The sequence below is a fragment of the Erythranthe guttata genome, chromosome 10 (assembly GCF_056151865.1).
Source record: "Erythranthe guttata isolate IM_541 chromosome 10, IM_541, whole genome shotgun sequence".
NCBI lineage: Eukaryota > Viridiplantae > Streptophyta > Magnoliopsida > Lamiales > Phrymaceae > Erythranthe > Erythranthe guttata.
Window position 1 is genome coordinate 8,857,827 of NC_142542.1, and position 18,455 is coordinate 8,876,281.

An 18,455-nucleotide genomic window follows, 5' to 3' on the forward strand; every position below is an offset into this window, starting at 1 on the left:
GCATTGCAAAACAAAAAGTTATAGTTTGAAACTTGAAATTTATTAGTTTTTATAGTAATTATAGAAGTAATATCTTTACCTGTTAATATGCACCCAATCTTTACGGAATATCATGTTCAAGGTACCACTTACACAACTAAACTTTAAAATCCAAATAAACAAGCAACATATCAGTATTTTGAAAATTAAAGATAAATTATCAACTTAATCAATAACACAAAATTTAATAACTTAAACTTATTTCTCACGCATTTAAAAAATAAAGTATTCACATAAGATTGTATTCCACATAACTTCTCATGTTGGGACCAACTTGAACTTTGATCTCGGATTTGAAGGTCTAAACTTAATAGTTTCCATCTAAATGGACCAAGTCACAACAAAATTGAAAAAATAAACTAGAAGAAAACCTGTTTCATAAATACGCTCATCTTATAATGAAGTGCGTAATTGGATTATACATACGTATATCACAAGTATAGTACAATGCATTATATGCAAATTTCTTAAATGTAACATAACTACGTAATACTAAAGTTGCACACCATACATACATATGTCACATAGTGAGGGCAACAAAATATAAAAAATTGAAATAAATAACAGGCTTTGCATACAAGAATTAAGGTACTTCAAATTAAATGCTTGTTAAAGGTGAAATGTTAAGACAATAGATTCAACACGAGTTTTTTTAGAATCGGGATTTTCCTTATACTCTTTACACATGTTCTCAGATTCAATTCGAAGATAAAAAAAAAAGTATAAAATATTTTTCTATTGATTTCTTACTCAAAACCTAAACAATATGGTAAGTAACATAAGCAACATGAAATTTATAATATAACTTTATTCCGTACTAATGAGACACGCAAGTATAAGTATGAGACAGTAGAAAAGATATACATTTATTTACACTTGTATACTCTTGTATATAGCTATAACTAGATGTATATACCTGAAGTACATATAGGTGTTATTTGTAAAAAAATCTTTGAGTCCACCTAACAACTCTCAATCTCAGTCCAGTGATTTTTCCCCTTTCCTGCAACCAGTTCGGATAATCATGAAGTATATACTCTTTATATCTTCTCGTGTAATCGAAGAAAACTAAATAACAAAAAGCTACAAAATACATACAAAATATAATGACAATCTTTTTGGAAAATAAAATTTGCAAACAGATATGGTCGATAACTATCAAATTTTCAACCCTTCACGGTGTAATGCCTTTCATGTCAAAAATACTAATTAGGTAAATAATACATGAAATTAGCGGCAATTCCAGCATAATACAACAAATAATTTCAAAAATAGATGAAAATCAATATATCATAATTCGAGAAATTACCTGGTAAGGAAAAATTCTGAATTTTCCCTCGGCCGCGTGCCTATAACAGATCTTAGAGAAAACTCCTCACAGAATAATTATAGAGAAAACTCCTTACTGAATTATTTTTCCCGGCCGCGTGCCTCTTGTTTTCTTCGTTTGCTGCCTCAACGAGATTCACCTTCCTTTAAGAATTTGAAAGGTTTCACAGAATTGGGGTTTTTGTCCGATGAGTTTCGACGGTGGAAGTGTCTTTTTTATTTTTCTTTTACTTTTTTCTATAAGAATAATTAGGTTTATTATATTTTAGAGGCCCGCGAAACGAAAAGTAAAGCGGGGAAACTACAGATAAATCCCTAATCCAAAACTTGAAACACAGATCAGTCCCTAGGTAGTTTCCCCAAGCAATTCAGTCCCTACTCACGCGCCTAACATGCAGATCAGTCCCTAATAAAATGTGCAAATACTAAAATACCCTTTACTTTATACTAATTTTACATAACTTCTTTTCAACTTCCAACGCGCCGTTTGTGTTACACGCTCTTTGCCCGTTACATTTCAAAAATCAAACAACAAAAAAGAAGCTAAAAAGGCGCAGAAAAAAACCACCGTTCAGTTATACCCATTTTCAGACCAAGAAGAAACGCAACAGAGAAACGAAGAACAGAGAAACAACAAAGAAGGAAGAAATTACGAAGCACGAAGAATCAACAAACCGCAGAAAAATAGTATAAAGCGAACGGAAAAATAGAAATAAACAAACCCATTTATAAACAATGGTGAAGCAGGGCAAACAAAAAGGTTTGATTTTTTTTATTTTTTTTTTCATTTTCTTGGAAACAGACCCATTTGGGTGTTGCTTAAGCAGGGCAAAAAGGTTTATTTGTTATAGAATTGCATGATTTTGAACATATCCACTCATGGGTATTATGCCTCGACTTTATTCGGTGTTTTCCCTAATCATTAAATCGGTTCCAATATTTGTTGTTCTGTTGTTTGGGTTTGCAAAGATCATTTATTTGTTGTCGAATTTCATGATTTTGTAACAGTTTTCTCATGGGTATTATTCTTCGGTGACATTAGCATGTCCCCAAAGCATTTTGAGTCCTAACAAGGGTTTCATATAGGATATGGGAAAGAGGCTTATTGTATTTTTCGTACTGGTTCTATAGTATGTGTCATGCGCAGTAATGGTATTAATAGTGCATATAGATGGTATAATCTTTGATGGTTCTGTAGCATGTGTCATATGCCACAATAGTATTACTAGTGCCTTTGAATGGTATTACTAGTGACTTCGGATGGTATTGACATGTGGTACTAGAAGTATAATGTTTGATGGTCCTGTAGTATAAGTCATATGCCATAATAGTATTACTAGTGCCTTTGAATGGTATTACTAGTGACTTCGGATGGTATTGACATGTGGTACTAGAAGTATAATGTTTGATTGTCCTGTAGTATAAGTCATATGCCATAATAGTATTACTAGTGCCTTTGAATGGTATTACTAGTAACTTCGGATGGTATTGACATGTGGAACTTTATAGTACGTTGTATTTGTTATAATTGTATTTGTTTTATGTGTATGTAATTGTAGGAATTGTTGTAAAAGAAGAAGGCAGCAAGCTATCAATAGGCTGCAGGTGCTCACCGATCGCCTTTCAAACAACTATGGAAGGTGTGAAAAAAGTGATGAAGAAACAACATCATGAAGTACTGAAGAAAAATCCCTTCTATCACTACATGGACATGCCTAAAATAAACCACAGCTTCCATAGGGTTGTGTCTCTGATGCAAGCGTACAATCCAGAAGATCGGGCCTTCTGGTTTGGGGGAAATACTATACGCTTGGAATTCACTCCGCAGCAATTATCTATCGTATTAGGGCTGCAGTACGAAGGCGTACCGGTGGATGTGAATATGGATGGCAGAGACACTGATTTCATCACACGTATTTTTGATGGTAAGTTATCTTTAATGACGAGGCCATATATTGGTTATAAACTGGAGGCCTATGCAGTTATGACCGATCAACAATCTGTTGAAGATTTCAGCAGATTGTACACTATTTATCTGTTTAATACTATTCTACTGCCAAAGGGGAACAAAACGTTACAAAGGTGGGTTTATCCGCATGTAGAAGATTTGGAGGTTTTAGGGTCTTTTGCATGGGGAAAGTTGGTGTATGATATTCTTGTTGAGAATATGGAGGGGTATCTGAAGGGGGGGTTGAAGTATTTTGATGGATGCACTATCGGCTTATTGGTAAGTGATATCTAATAGTGAATATATATTATGTTATATTGAATATACCAATTAATATTGATTCCAAAATACGCAGGCATGGGTGCATGAAAGGATCACGTTACTAGGGGTTAGCACCAGTGTTTACAAATTTCCCCGGTTCTTCCGGTGGCAAGACAGCAAAATCCCAATCGATGAAGAAGCAGCTAGGTTGCTTTTTGATCAGATAAAACAAGTGCAGGTAACACTTTGAGTAACAAAATATATAATGTATTAGGTATTTGCTAACAATTTTTTTACGTTTATTAGGTTATACCATTTTCTGTGTACCCGAAAGAGAAAGCGTTGCTTTCTCCGGTTTTGGAAGTAATTTCTGGTCCAGTTGTTGGAATTAGTGCTGACAGATTTGTTGAAATAAGTTCTGAGAGTAGTGAAGATGAGATTGGAGACGTGGAAGCAACACCTGTAAGTCATTAATACAATAAACCCTAAAATTCATACTTCCATTCACATTGGAACATACTATATGTCAACTAATATAATACTATTGTATAACATGTTTCGTACTATTGTTTTTTTTAGTTGCAGCATAAGAAGAATAACTTAAAAAGGAAGAGGGGGAATGTAACAGAAGAAAAAAATAAAGAAAAAAAATGCAGAGTAAGAGAAAGAAAGAAAAGGAGATAGAGAAAGAGAAGGAGATAGAGATAGAGAAAGAGCAGGAGAAAGAGAAGGAGAAAGAGAAGGAGAAAGAGAGAGTGAATGAGAGAGAGAATGAGAGAGAGACAGAAAAAGAGAGTAAGACAGAGACAGAGAAAGAGATAGAGATAGAGGCAGAGATAGAGATAGAGGAAAGGGAAAAGGAAGGAGAAAAAAATGAAGTAGAGGGGATGGAAGGTGAAGGAGACGAAAGTCAAAGTCAAAGGCCAAAGTCAAAGTCAAAGGCCAAAGTTCCACGCGTGCGAGGACGAGGACGAGGACGTGGCCGTAAACAAGTTCCTGTGTCCAAGGTTTCGGTTTCAGTCCCTGGGATCAAGGTATTTTTATCTAATATTAGTATTACATTATTATTATTTTTTGTCATAATTGGTGTGATTTATTCGTTATATAGAATGCCGATTATTACCGGGGAAGAAAGGACTACGTACGTCGTGACCAAATATCCGAAGAAGATAGGATATTGTTGGATCAGTTCTTGGAAAGTGTTGATTTAGTGTAAGAGCACAACCACCTTGATAGTACATGTTAATGTCTTTAATGGTATATGTCAAGTGAATGCATAGTACATGTTGACTGCATGTTATAGTATGTAGTAACTTTGTACATAGTATAAGTTTACTTATCCAATGGTACATGTTGACTGCATGTTATAGTATGTAGTAACTTTGTACATAGTATAAGTTTACTTATCCAATAGTACATGTTTACTGCATGTTATAGTATGTAGTAACTTTGTACATAGTATAAGTCTACTTATCCAATAGTATATGTTCACTGCATGTTATAGTATGTAGTAACTTTGTACATAGTACAAGTTTACTTATCCAATAGTACGTGGTTATGTCTTACTGTAGTGAAACTATTGTGGAGAGAGGCCCACATCAATTGACGGGAAGGCATATGTGCGAACTTTTATTTGATGACATGTTGAGTGCAGAACACATAGATTTGTACTTGAATCTATTATGTTCCGAATCTATCATGAACCAGCATGGACATGAGATTGATTACCTTGACTCCCCTGCCCAGGTATATAGTGGTTTAACAAATATGTTGCATACATTACAATGTTTATCTAATATTCTCTATTATGTTTCGTAGCAAGAGTTACTGTCGCGACCTCGGGTGGACGTAGAACGAATGAGCGATGCCAAGTTTGATCGTCTTCTCAATGATTTTACTATTTTTGGAACGATGGCTTTTGACAAGCTAAACACAGCAAATATCTTCAGTAAAAAGTTTGTCATGATACCTCTCAATTCCAGTGAACACTGGTTCCTGCTTGTTCTAAACCCAATAGATAAATGTATTTACCATTGGAACTCCATAGACTATTCTCCGAATTTCCCAGGAATTGCGAATTATGTCGTAAGCCCATATTCTTGTAATTAGTTATTCTTTATTCTTGCGAATTGTTGTAGACTAATATAATATTTTATTTTCGTAGGCCTTGTTATACAGCAAGGTGATTGAAAGAAGGTCTGGGTTGGAGATAGAATCGGAAGCTAAATGGGTTCATGGATGCAGGCAGCAGGATGGGAACCTTGATTGCGGCTTGTTTGTCTGCATGTGGGCATATTGTCATGCTGTAGACAGTGAAGATATTTGGTTTAAGGCAAAAACTTGCGATATCAAAACACTTCGCCCAAAACTAGCAGCTATCTTTCTGAGGCATCGGGGAGTAGAAGTGGAAGCTAAATATGAAATAGATCTGGCGTTATTGTGAAAAAACTGGGAGTGGAAGTGGTTTGGGGTTTTTGTGTTTTTTTGTAATTAATTAATGAACAGGTGAATGTGTTTTTACGCCATAAACAATCTGTCCTTTTGTTGTAGAGCTAATAATACTATTGATTAGCTCTACTCGTACTTGTTCATTGTATACATTGTACTATATGTTTCGATGAAATGTACTTGCCTTTTGAACACATGGTACTATAAGTACGGGAGATGCATACATTATGTTTTAGATGATTATTTTAAGGTAGGTGAGCATTATTGTTGCGTTTGGAATACAAGATCCCATAAATATGTTGAATTTCATATACTATACAATATATTCATACAAGTCTACAATGCTCAAGTGTAAAACTAATACTTTCCTCAATTCTTACCATAGTCGATGTTGATCTACTCCCACATTGTCTCCATTCATTCTTAATAGTCTAAAACTGAAGAGTTGTGTCTTAAAATGCGATCATATGGATGCATTGGCCCGACAATAATATATAGAGTGTAAAAATACTATATGAATGGCAAACATATACTTTATCAGTGAACAAATCGTACTATAGTCACGACTCACTTGTACTTTACCAGCTTATACATTATACTTAATTGGTGAACAAAGCGTACTATATTTTTTGATGAATTGAATTGTACCAATTTCATCGACGTTTTAATGATCAATAAGTACGGAAGATGCATAAATTATGTTTTAATTGATTATTTTAAGGTAGGTGAGCATTATTGTTGCGTTTGGAATACAAGATCCCATAAATATGTTGAATTTCATACATGATACTCATATACTATACAATATATTCATACAAGTCTACAATGCTCAAGTGTAAAACTAATACTTTCCTCAATTCTTACCATAGTCGATGTTGATCTACTCCCACATTGTCTCCATTCATTCTTAATAGTCTAAAACTGAAGAGTTGTGTCTTAAAATGCGATCATATGGATGCATTGGCCCGACAATAATATATAGAGTGTAAAAATACTATATGAATGGCAAACATATACTTTATCAGTGAACAAATCGTACTATAGTCACGACTCACTTGTACTTTACCAGCTTATACATTATACTTAATTGGTGAACAAAGCGTACTATATTTTTTGATGAATTGAATTGTACCAATTTCATCGACGTTTTAATGATCAATAAGTACGGGAGATGCATAAATTATGTTTTAAATGATTATTTTAAGGTAGGTGAGCATTATTGTTGCGTTTGGAATACAAGATCCCATAAATATGTTGAATTTCATACATGATACTCATATACTATACAATATATTCATACAAGTCTACAATGCTCAAGTGTAAAACTAATACTTTCATCAATTCTTACCATAGTCGATGTTGATCGACTCCCACATTGTCTCCATTCATTCTTAATAGTCTAAAACTGAAGAGTTGTGTCTTAAAATGCGATCATATGGATGCATTGGCCCGACAATAATATATAGAGTGTAAAAATACTATATGAATGGCAAACATATACTTTATCAGTGAACAAATCGTACTATAGTCACGACTCACTTGTACTTTACCGGCTTATACATTATACTTAATTGGTGAACAAAGCGTACTATATTTTTTGATGAATTGAATTGTACCAATTTCATCGACGTTTTAATGATCAATAAGTACGGGAGTTGCATAAATTATGTTTTAAATGATTATTTTAAGGTAGGTGAGCATTAGTGTTGCGTTTGGAATACAAGATCCCATAAATATGTTGAATTTCATACATGATACTCATATACTATACAAGATATTCATACAAGTCTACATTGCTCAAGTGTAAAACTAATACTTTCCTCAATTCTTACCATAGTCGATGTTGATCTACTCCCACATTGTCTCCATTCATTCTTAATAGTCTAAAACTGAAGAGTTGTGTCTTAAAATGCGATCATATGGATGCATTGGCCCGACAATAATATATAGAGTGTAAAAATACTATATGAATGGCAAACATATACTTTATCAGTGAACAAATCGTACTATAGTCACGACTCACTTGTACTTTACCAGCTTATACATTATACTTAATTGGTGAACAAAGCGTACTATATTCACGAATAACCCGAACTTTACCAGCTTATACATTGTACTCTTATGTTCACTAATTAAACAACAGTACATAGGTTTTACATAGCATGTAGACTGCAAATATTACTAGATTCAACACTATCAAACTATGAACTACTCCACCTTCAGAATTGCAATTCTTCACTTCACTTTCTTGATGGACTTGGTTCATCGACGCACTTGTAGCTTCATTTTCTTCACGATTTGAGTTGGAAAAAGTTTGCCCAACTTCAAATGGTTCACACCAATAGGAGTAGCCATGGTGTGGGCAACAGTAAAATAACCTTCCAGGATTCGAAATAGTTTCTGAAACCATGATTATTGTTTTCTTCCCACAATCAAGACGCTTGCATTTCCCTTTTTTGTATTTTAACCCACTCATTTGAGTGGTGCTACTCGAAGAAGCCATGAATTAGAAACAAATGAGCCTATGTGTCATTTATGGTCATATTATGACTTGACTAGTTCTGACAATAAGCAACGGCTATATTATAAGCAACGGCTATATTGTAACGGTCATAAATTGAGTAAGTCATACCATCCTATCTCATAGATAATACCATGTGTAAATAAAAATAGTACCATTAGACTGAAAATTATAAACCATCAATGAACAGAGTACCTAATACATAGTACAAACTACAAATAGCAAAAACATAGTGCAAATTGAAACATAGTACAAAGTTCAAATCAACATAGTACAAATCACATAATAATAAAGTACAAACAGCCAGTTTTCATTCACTTCAATCACTTGAATAACATAATGGGCAATCATGTAAGCTCTCCTCCATCTTGTCCTCCCTGATGAAAAACATAAAATTTACATTAGAAACAAAACTAGTTAGTTTAAGTAACACAAATGCAGACAATATTTACATTAAAAAAAAATTGCTAGTCAGATTGGTTGTGTGCAAGTACGACGATTGTGTACAGGCTTCCCACACAGAGTACACTTCAGTTTACGAGTTTGCACTTGTGAAGGAATTCTTTTTGTCTTTCTACGTCCCGGTCGAGTTCTCGAATCAGGTGCATTAACAAAGACATCGGGCGGAGCATTACACGCATCGTACAAGTCAAAGTCCTCATCAAACGAGGGAATTGGGTTAATCGTGAATTGATATACCTGTTTGTACGTATCAATATGAAAGCATGGATCAACAAACTCATATACTGAGTATCCTTTTGACTCCAAACATGCACATGCATGTTTGCATGGAAGTTTCTCTAATTGCCATGCTTTACAAGAACAAGTCTTGTGCTGCAAGTCAACCTTATACGACTTGTCCTCATCATATACCTCAAAAGCGGTACTACTTGATCTACAATATTTTAAGGAACGAGAGGCCATATGATTGATTGTTAATCTCTTTAGAATTTTCTTGCACAATATGCCAGTCATTGCCAAACTTTTTCCTTGTTGTTTAACTAGCATCTCCATTATTTTGATCCGTATGTGATCAATCATGGATGGAACAGGCAAAGATCGGGCATCTTTAACCCAACCATTCCAATTTTATGCCTGATTATTGTTCACGATTCCCCATCTTTCTCCAGAAAAAATAGGCATTGGCCCAATGATTTGGATCAGAATTCGAAATAAATGATGCCGCGAGAGGCATAGATTGCACTATACGAGAAATAGTTGCATCGAACTCCTGCCGAGTAGGAGCATATGCAGCATTATGTAAAACACTCGCCCAATATGACTTGTTGTGCAATGGGTACTTCCTCAGGACCTATATTATTTTGAAACATGTTATACAAATGTATGAAACATGCTATACAAATGTATGAAACATGCTATACAAATGTATGAAACATGTTATACAAAAGTATGACACATGTTACACAAATGTATGAAACATGTTATACAAAAGTATGAAACATGTTATACAAAAGTATGACATGAGGTGACAAATGGTACGTTCCAATTTGCATATTAAAGAGAATCAAAATACCTGAGTTCTAAAGTTATCCACCAAGTGTCGCAAACAATATGCATGGTGGCTACTAGGAAATACCAACGGGACGGCTTTAAGAAGCCCCGAATGACGATCAGAGAAAATGGGAAAAGATCTATTGTCATTGTGAAGATCTAGAATTTGTTTCAGTTTAATGCAAAACCACTCCCAGTTTTTATCATTCTCAGCATCAACTACTGCGTATGCCAATGTATATAAGGAATCATTTGGATCCTTGCACACAGCAGAAAGCAAGCATCCTTTGTACTTATTTTTAATGTGAGTCCCATCCAAACATATCATCGGCCTACACCGATGAAAGCCGGAAATAGAACTCCCAAAACTAATAAATATTCGAATAAACTTTTGAGTAGCAGGTTCAATCTCATACTCTGCCATGCTACCAGGGTTATGCATTTTTAATGCACGACAATAGCGTCTCAGTTTATCATAACATGTCGTCTCATCACCATGGATATCACGCATTGCTTTTTCTTTACCCCTCCATGCTGTGTAGTACTGAAGCTCCAGACCATAATCGTCTCGGATATCTTCTAACATACCACATGGTGTGTAAGCTGGCTGCGTTCTCAATTTTCGTTTCATAATTTGGGCAATCCATGTAGCATCGGCTTTAGGATGACCCCTTGTACGAAGAGTAGCATCACCACAAGTGTGCTCAAGATTGCACTTGCGAATGCTAAATAACTTATCCGACTTGTACAATGATGCATAAACCCTCCATTTGCAGTTTTCGTCAATGCATACTGCTATGATCTTTTGTTGATCATTTTTCATGTACTTAAATGATCGATTATTAGCAATAGAATAGTTTTTCAGCATATGCCGAAAATCATCAGGATCTTTAAAAAACTGATTCTCCCCACGGATGCAATGTCTCCATGCATCAATTGAATTTCCAAGCGGATTACCCTCGATTTCCATCGATTGATCGCCGCTTTTGGTTTAATTTTTTTTTTAAAAATGGATTACAATAGAGTGGAATCCAAATAACAATGTACATGAAAATATCATAACAATGCACTGGTTCCATACTATCTTCTCCATTATATAATACTAAGTTTTCCCACAAATAGTACCAACTTTACCTATCACCCATACTATTCAGATGAAGGTTGCGTACTATATTCCCCATTATATGATACTATGTTTTCCCACCAACAGTACCAAATTTACCTATCACCCATACTATTCAGATGAAGGTTACGTACTATCTTCCTCATTATATGATACTATGTTTTCCAACCAGCAGTACCAAATTTACCTATCACCCATACTACTCAGATGAAGGTTACGTACTGTAAGTACCATACGTCCATACCATATTTATATTAGCATGATACTATTATGTGCCATATTTTATACTATATATCACACAATAATTAACAACCATAAAGAAATGCATTTCAGCAGTACAGAAAAAGATGGATACCTACCAGCCATCGGTGCGAACCCTCTTTCCACGCGAATTAGCTTCATCTTTGCGGATCACGACAATGTCGACCACACTCATCTTCATTATCAGATGCAATGCAACCATATTCTCCACATCTTCATCACTGCCCAATGTCACATACAATCTTTCCCGAGGAGCCAAGTATTGGAGGATCAGTGCATCTGGATGGATATGATTCCATTTGTTGATAATAGCACCATATATCTCCATTATGGTCGAATTACTTTTTATGGAAATAATGTGAAGTTGATTTTTGTATCGACAACTTCCAAGAATCACAGTGGGTGCATCATTAGATACATCATTTGTAGCCATTGTGGGTTTTACAGTGATTTTTTCGCCGGAAAAAAGAGGAAACCAGAGGAGAGAAATGGAGAAGAAATAGAGAAGAAAGAGAGCAGATAGAAATGAAGAGAGAGAAGAAAGAAAGAGAAGATGAAGAGAGAGAAAAGCAGGAGAGAGAAAAGCAGGAGAGAGAAAAGGGTGAGAGTGAAAAGAAAATATAATAAAATATATAAAATTCACATTAGGGACTGATCTGCATGTCAGACGCGTGAATAGGGACTGAATTGCTTGGGGAAACTACCTAGGGACTGATCTGTGTTTTGAGTTTTGGATTAGGGATTTATCTGTAGTTTTCCCAAGTAAAGCCGCGCTTAAATTTTTTTTATCTTATAGCGTTTTATATTTATTGCTTTTATAATAGCGTTTTTTTACGGTGATGAATGAGATGTAAAAATTAAAACAACTATATAATAGCATTCAGTCCTAAAACGCTATGGTAATATGCTATGGAAAAACAGTTTTCTTGTAGTGCATTAAAGAAAAATCGGTTTTCTCGTTTGTCTACTAAAGGGAAGTGGAACTCGATAAATTAGTGAGAGAACAATTAAATAACATAAGTCCAAACATTTAATTGTAAAATTCATTTTAATACGAGTCTCTAATAATCCTCTTCTCTAAACCTCTCAGATAATCATGTCTAAGAATCCCATAATGTCCATCCTCGACAATAAACTCAATGGATGTTGGGTACCCGTTGAACTCAATAATTATTACAGACCGAATAATTAATTAAATACAGAATAATAAATCCTATGGGAAACGGGATTAGGGAGTACAAAGCAATTCTAAATATTCAATAATAATGAAATTACAGATTATACGAATAATTAGCTAACCCGGCAGATCCGTAAACAGATCTGTGTAGGAGACTTGGATCCGGCTCAGTCCTCAGTTTCCGATTGTCCTCGTCCAAGACCCACTTGGCTGCCTCCACGCATTCACCGGAACCAGGCCTGACTTTCACTAGCCACGAACTCCAACTCACAGCCCTTTGAAACCCTCAACCCCAACCGAAAAACCCCAAAGCTCACGAAGCAAAAGTACACAATCTGACCACTCTCACTCACACACAGATTTTCTCAACCCAGAACACAAAGCAGTGAGAAGAGAAGAACGAGAGTATAATAAAGGCAGATTAAATGGGAATTTTTCGATATCTCATTCTCACACAGAGAAATATATTTATAGATCTCCACCACACAACAACCCTCTACGGAAAATAAGAGTCACGAGAAGACCAAGCAATATTTTCCGGCGGAAGAAACGGACCCGAGAAGAGAGAGATTGCAGCAGCGGCGTTTTTAGGAGTTAGGGTTCTGGGAAAATTGCTGGAGAAAAACAAAAGAAGGAGGGTTTATAAACCTGGATTTAACGGTCGAGATTAATCCTTCAAATCCGACGGACAAGATTAAATCCAGCCTTTCTCCTTTAGTTGGGCCTTAGTGATGGGCCGGTTCCAATGTGAATGAGCTGCAAAGGTGGTTGGTTGTTGGGCCTATTGTAGAAAACTCATTTGGGCCCACATATACCAATAATCTCCACCTGGACCAAATGAGTCATCGGGACTTTTGTGGAAACATTGAGGTCATCATTGCCGGGTAAATGTACCTGCACTCAACAGAAAGAGTTAGTACATAATTTATTTGCATAAAATAAAATTAAACTACGAAAGCAATAAAAAATGAAATACATAAAGTAAATCAACCTTTCGTCTCAAAATTTAGATTCTTCAAACAAGATCTAAATTTTTCGATGGGTAGGCATTTAGTACCCATATCAGCAGGATTAAATTCGGATGGGATCTTTTCAAGTCTAATTTTGCCACGGTCCACTATGTTACGAATAAAGTGGTACTTAATTTGTATGTGTTTAGTTCTCTCGTGGAAAACCGGGTTCTTACACAGTTGAATACCTGATTGGCTATCCGAATAGACAACTACTTCTCCATTTAAGAAACCAATTTCCTTAAGAAGCCCTTTAAGCCAAATGGCTTCTTTCATAGCCTCGGTTGCAGCAATGTACTCTGCTTCAGTAGTAGATAAAGCTACTATACGTTGCAACTGAGATTTCCAACTAATGCAAGAGCCACACAAAGTAAAAACATAAGAAGTAGTAGATTTCCTATTATCTCTATCATTAGCAAAATTAGAATCCACATACCCGATTAATTCAACACCATTATTAGATTTGGAAAAATTTAATCCCAAGTTCAATGAACCTTTCAAATAACGAAGAAGCCATTTAAGCGCTTCCCAATGTGGCATACCGGGATTAGACATATATCTACTTAAACAACTAACCGCATACGCAATATCAGGCCGAGTACAAACCATAAGATACATGACAGATCCAATAGCATTGGAGTAAGGCACAGATTGCATATCATTTATTTCAGATTCAGTAGAAGGAGACTGAGTCTTACTTAGCAAAAAATGGGCAGCTAATGGCACAGAAGCAGATTTAGCAGAATTCATTGAGAATTTTTCAAAGATCTTTTCAACGTAAGAAATTTGATTAAGAAGCAAGGTATTATTACTACGATCCCTATCAATATTAATTCCAAGAATCTTCTTGGCATCTCCTAAGTACTTCATATCAAATTGTTCACTTAGACACTTTTTGATATAATCAATAGATTTCAGGCAAGGACTAATTAGGAGCATATCATCAACATAAATTAACAGAAAGATAGGAACACGAGCATTCTCCATAAAATAAAGGCAAGAATCAAAGTCACTTCGTTTAAAATTCAAAGAGAGCATACAAGAATCAAATTTCTTATTCCATTGCCTAGGAGATTGTTTCAAGCCATACAAAGACTTTTTAAGCAAACACACATGTTCACCTTTATTAGGATCTATAAAGCCCTCGGGCTGTTTCATATAGATCGTCTCATCTAATTCACCATGCAAAAACGCAGTTTTAACATCCATTTGCTTCAATTCCCAATTAAAATGAGCAACTAAAGCAAGCATAATACGCACAGTAGTGAATTTAACAACAGGGGCAAAAATTTCGGTGTAGTCAACACCCTCTTTTTGAGTAAAGCCCTTAGCCACAAGTCTAGCTTTATACCTAATAGAATCTACCTCATTTTTTACCTTAAACAGCCATTTGCAATCTACCACAGAACAATTAGCAGGTTTAGGCACAAGTTCCCAAGTATGGTTAACATGCAACGAGTTCATTTCATCATTCATAGCATTTAACCATTCGGCAGATTTATCAGATTTTAAAGCATCTTTATACGACTTAGGCTCATTTCCATCTAGTGATTCAAACACATTAAAAACATGTGAAGCAAGGTGAAAATCATCAAAGTGTTTAGGTTTCCTAACATGCTCTCGTCTAGGTCTATCCCTAGCAAGTTGATAATCAGACAAATCATCCACGTTAGGCAAATCAGTTTCAACAGTTTGATCTTGCAGATTTTCAGATAATTCAGAATCACTCACATCATCAGATTTAGTAGGCAATTGCTCCACCTCATTTGGAGTAGATTGAGGAATAACCACATTAGGGACAGCAAGACAAGGAAATTCATATTCATTGAAAATAACATCCCTACTAATTACGGTTTTATAACCGAAATCCTCTTTTAACCAAAGCCTATACCCCTTAACCCCATCGGGGTAACCTAAGAAAACACATTTCATAGAACGGGGTTCAAGTTTATCACCTTTATGGTGAACAAAAGCAGCGCAACCAAAAACATGCAAGTTTGACAAATCTACTTTCTTACCACACCACACAGATTCGGGTAAGTCACCATTTAATGGCACAGATGGAGAACGATTAATCAAATAAGTAGCAGTCAAAATTGCTTCACCCCAAAACAACTTTGGCAGTCCGGAACTAGTTAACATAGCCCTTACTCTTTCGAGAAGGGTTCAGTTCATTCGTTCGGCCACACCATTTTGTTGTGGGGTGTAGACAACAGATTTATGCCTTCTAATTCCAGATTCAGCACACAAATTATCGAATTCTAGGTTGCAAAACTCAGTACCGTTATCTGTCCTAAGTGTTTTTATCCGTTTACCTGTTTGATTCTCAATTAACGTTTTCCACATTTTAAATTTATCAAAGACATCCGATTTTTGGTTTAACGAGAAAACAAACACTTTACGAGAATAATCATCAATAATAGACAGAAAATAACGGTTCCCACCATGTGTAGGAACACTGGCAGGACCCCACACATCAGCATGAATATATTCTAGGATTTCCGTGCATCTAGATAGATTGGGAGAAGGATATTCAGGAAAAGGAACATGCGTTTGTTTACCTAAAATGCATGAATCACATAGAGTCACAGAAGACACTTTATCATTTCCAAAATACTGATTTTTATGCAATATACTAAGCCATTTATTACTCATGTGACCTAGCCGTTTATGCCATAATTCAGATAAATCATTTTGGACAACATTCACAGATGCAGAAGATTCAGCAGAACAAACATACATATTTCCCATTCTCACAGCCTTAAACAAATAACGGCTACCCTTCATAATATTCATGCAACCATCTCCCCAATCCCCACGAAAACCATCATCTTCAAGTACAGCGCAAGAGATCAAATTATGACTCAAGGTAGGAACATGCCTCACGTTTTTCAAGGTTAACACATAGCCCGTATCAAATTTTAAGCATACAGTTCCAATACCATTCACAATTATCCTAGTGCCATCAGCTAAGGTAACACCACAAATTTTCATTTGCACATAGTCAGAAAAAACTTCCCTACGTGGAGTCATATGATATGAACATGCAGAATCAAGAAGCCATTCATTCTCACTAAGAGAGGCTAACACAGAATTCACAGAAGCATTCATACCACTTAGCATAAAAACATCACCAATATTATCAGAAACTTGATTGACATTAGCAATTTTCTGATCTCTCCTAGGTTTAGGACACACATTAGAAAAATGGTTTGGATCACCACAATTATAACACTTCCTAGGAGTATTTGGTTTCACATTATACTTTCCATTCCACTTGCCCTTTTTCTTGTTTTGAAAATTTGAAGAACTTTGAGCATTTTGATTGAAAGCCGGGTTTTTGTTTTGAAAACGATTTTGTTGCTTCCCTTTCACAAAGTTCACCTCACCAAAAGATTTGTTGCTCTTATTCACTTTTAAATCCAACTCCTTACTTTTCAAAGCATTTATAACAACATCAAGAGTCACAGAGTCCCTACCATATTTAATGGCAGATTTTAAATCATTGTAAGACTCTGGTATGGCATTTAAAAGAACAATTGGAGTATAATCATCAATATTTTTATCTCCAGTCAGTTTAATATCTTGAACAAGTTTTGTAAATTGATCGATGTTGACATCAATCTCTTTGTTCAAGTCAAGTTTAAATCTGAAAATTTTTTCGAGCAAAAACAATTTTGAGGGCAAGGAAGTTTCAGTATAAAGTTCCTCCAACTTATCCCATAGACTTCTAGCAGAATCATGCTTTCCTACTTTTCTAATCACAGAATCACTCAAATTCAGAATAATAGAGGCATAAGCAAGTTCATCAAATTCTTCACGTCTGACATTAGCCATAAAAACATCTTCTAAAGAAATAGCTTTATAGCATTTTTGTTGAATTAAAATACTTTTCATTTTTTGTTGCCAGATTGAAAAATCACCTTTTCCATCAAAAGGAGCCACAGAATAAGCAGTCATAGAAGCCATTATCCAGAACACACAGCATGATAAAAAATTACGATTGCGCAAATAAACGATACCAAAATTAAAGTAAAGCAAGTAACGAAAACCTAGCAGTCCTCCCTCAACTACCCCAACCAGATCAGGAAGCACTAGCAGTTCCCGCAAGCTGGGTTTTTGTGTAGAGAGAGAGGTTAAACTAATAAATCTAAATTTGGTATCGTTAAGACAATTCAAGTAAGCAGCGGAATAAATAAACGAGAATTTAGCACACACAGATTGAATCACAGATTCAGCTAAATTAACACAAATGGACACACAGATCCAGCACTTAATGGACACACAGATCCAACAATTAATGGACACACAGATCCAACAATTAATAAAACTGGACACACAGATCCAACAATTAATAAAACTGGACACACAGATCCAGAAACGCAACCAAAAAATAAACAGGAAAATTAAAACCAACCATAGGGGGTTTAGAATACAATACCTGAGCAAAACCCATGGTAGAGTTTTGTACGCCAGTTCAACGGGTACAACAATTTAATGCTCTGGTACCACTGTTGGGTACCCGTTGAACTCAATAATTATTACAGACCGAATAATTAATTAAATACAGAATAATAAATCCTATGGGAAACGGGATTAGGGAGTACAAAGCAATTCTAAATATTCAATAATAATGAAATTACAGATTATACGAATAATTAGCTAACCCGGCAGATCCGTAAACAGATCTGTGTAGGAGACTTGGATCCGGCTCAGTCCTCAGTTTCCGATTGTCCTCGTCCAAGACCCACTTGGCTGCCTCCACGCATTCACCGGAACCAGGCCTGACTTTCACTAGCCACGAACTCCAACTCACAGCCCTTTGA

The 18,455-nt window shown here is 35.5% G+C and overlaps 2 protein-coding genes across 2 annotated transcripts; one reads left to right on the forward strand and one right to left on the reverse strand.

The window, feature by feature from the left end:
• The first annotated feature begins 2,103 nt into the window (after positions 1-2,103).
• On the forward strand, positions 2,104-4,319 carry LOC105963613 (uncharacterized). Its single transcript, XM_088824623.1, has 5 exons — positions 2,104-2,128; positions 2,928-3,595; positions 3,672-3,815; positions 3,884-4,039; positions 4,157-4,319. The coding sequence occupies exons 1-5, from the start codon at positions 2,104-2,106 to the stop codon at positions 4,259-4,261; spliced, it is 1,098 nt and encodes a 365-aa protein (XP_088680749.1). The 3' UTR covers positions 4,262-4,319.
• Positions 4,320-9,697: 5,378 nt separating this feature from the next.
• Positions 9,698-11,039, reverse strand: LOC148767441 (uncharacterized). Its single transcript, XM_088824369.1, has one exon. It carries the CDS (start codon positions 11,026-11,028, stop codon positions 10,072-10,074), a length of 957 nt encoding a protein of 318 aa, XP_088680495.1. The 5' UTR covers positions 11,029-11,039; the 3' UTR covers positions 9,698-10,071.
• Between the last annotated feature and the right edge of the window lie 7,416 nt (positions 11,040-18,455).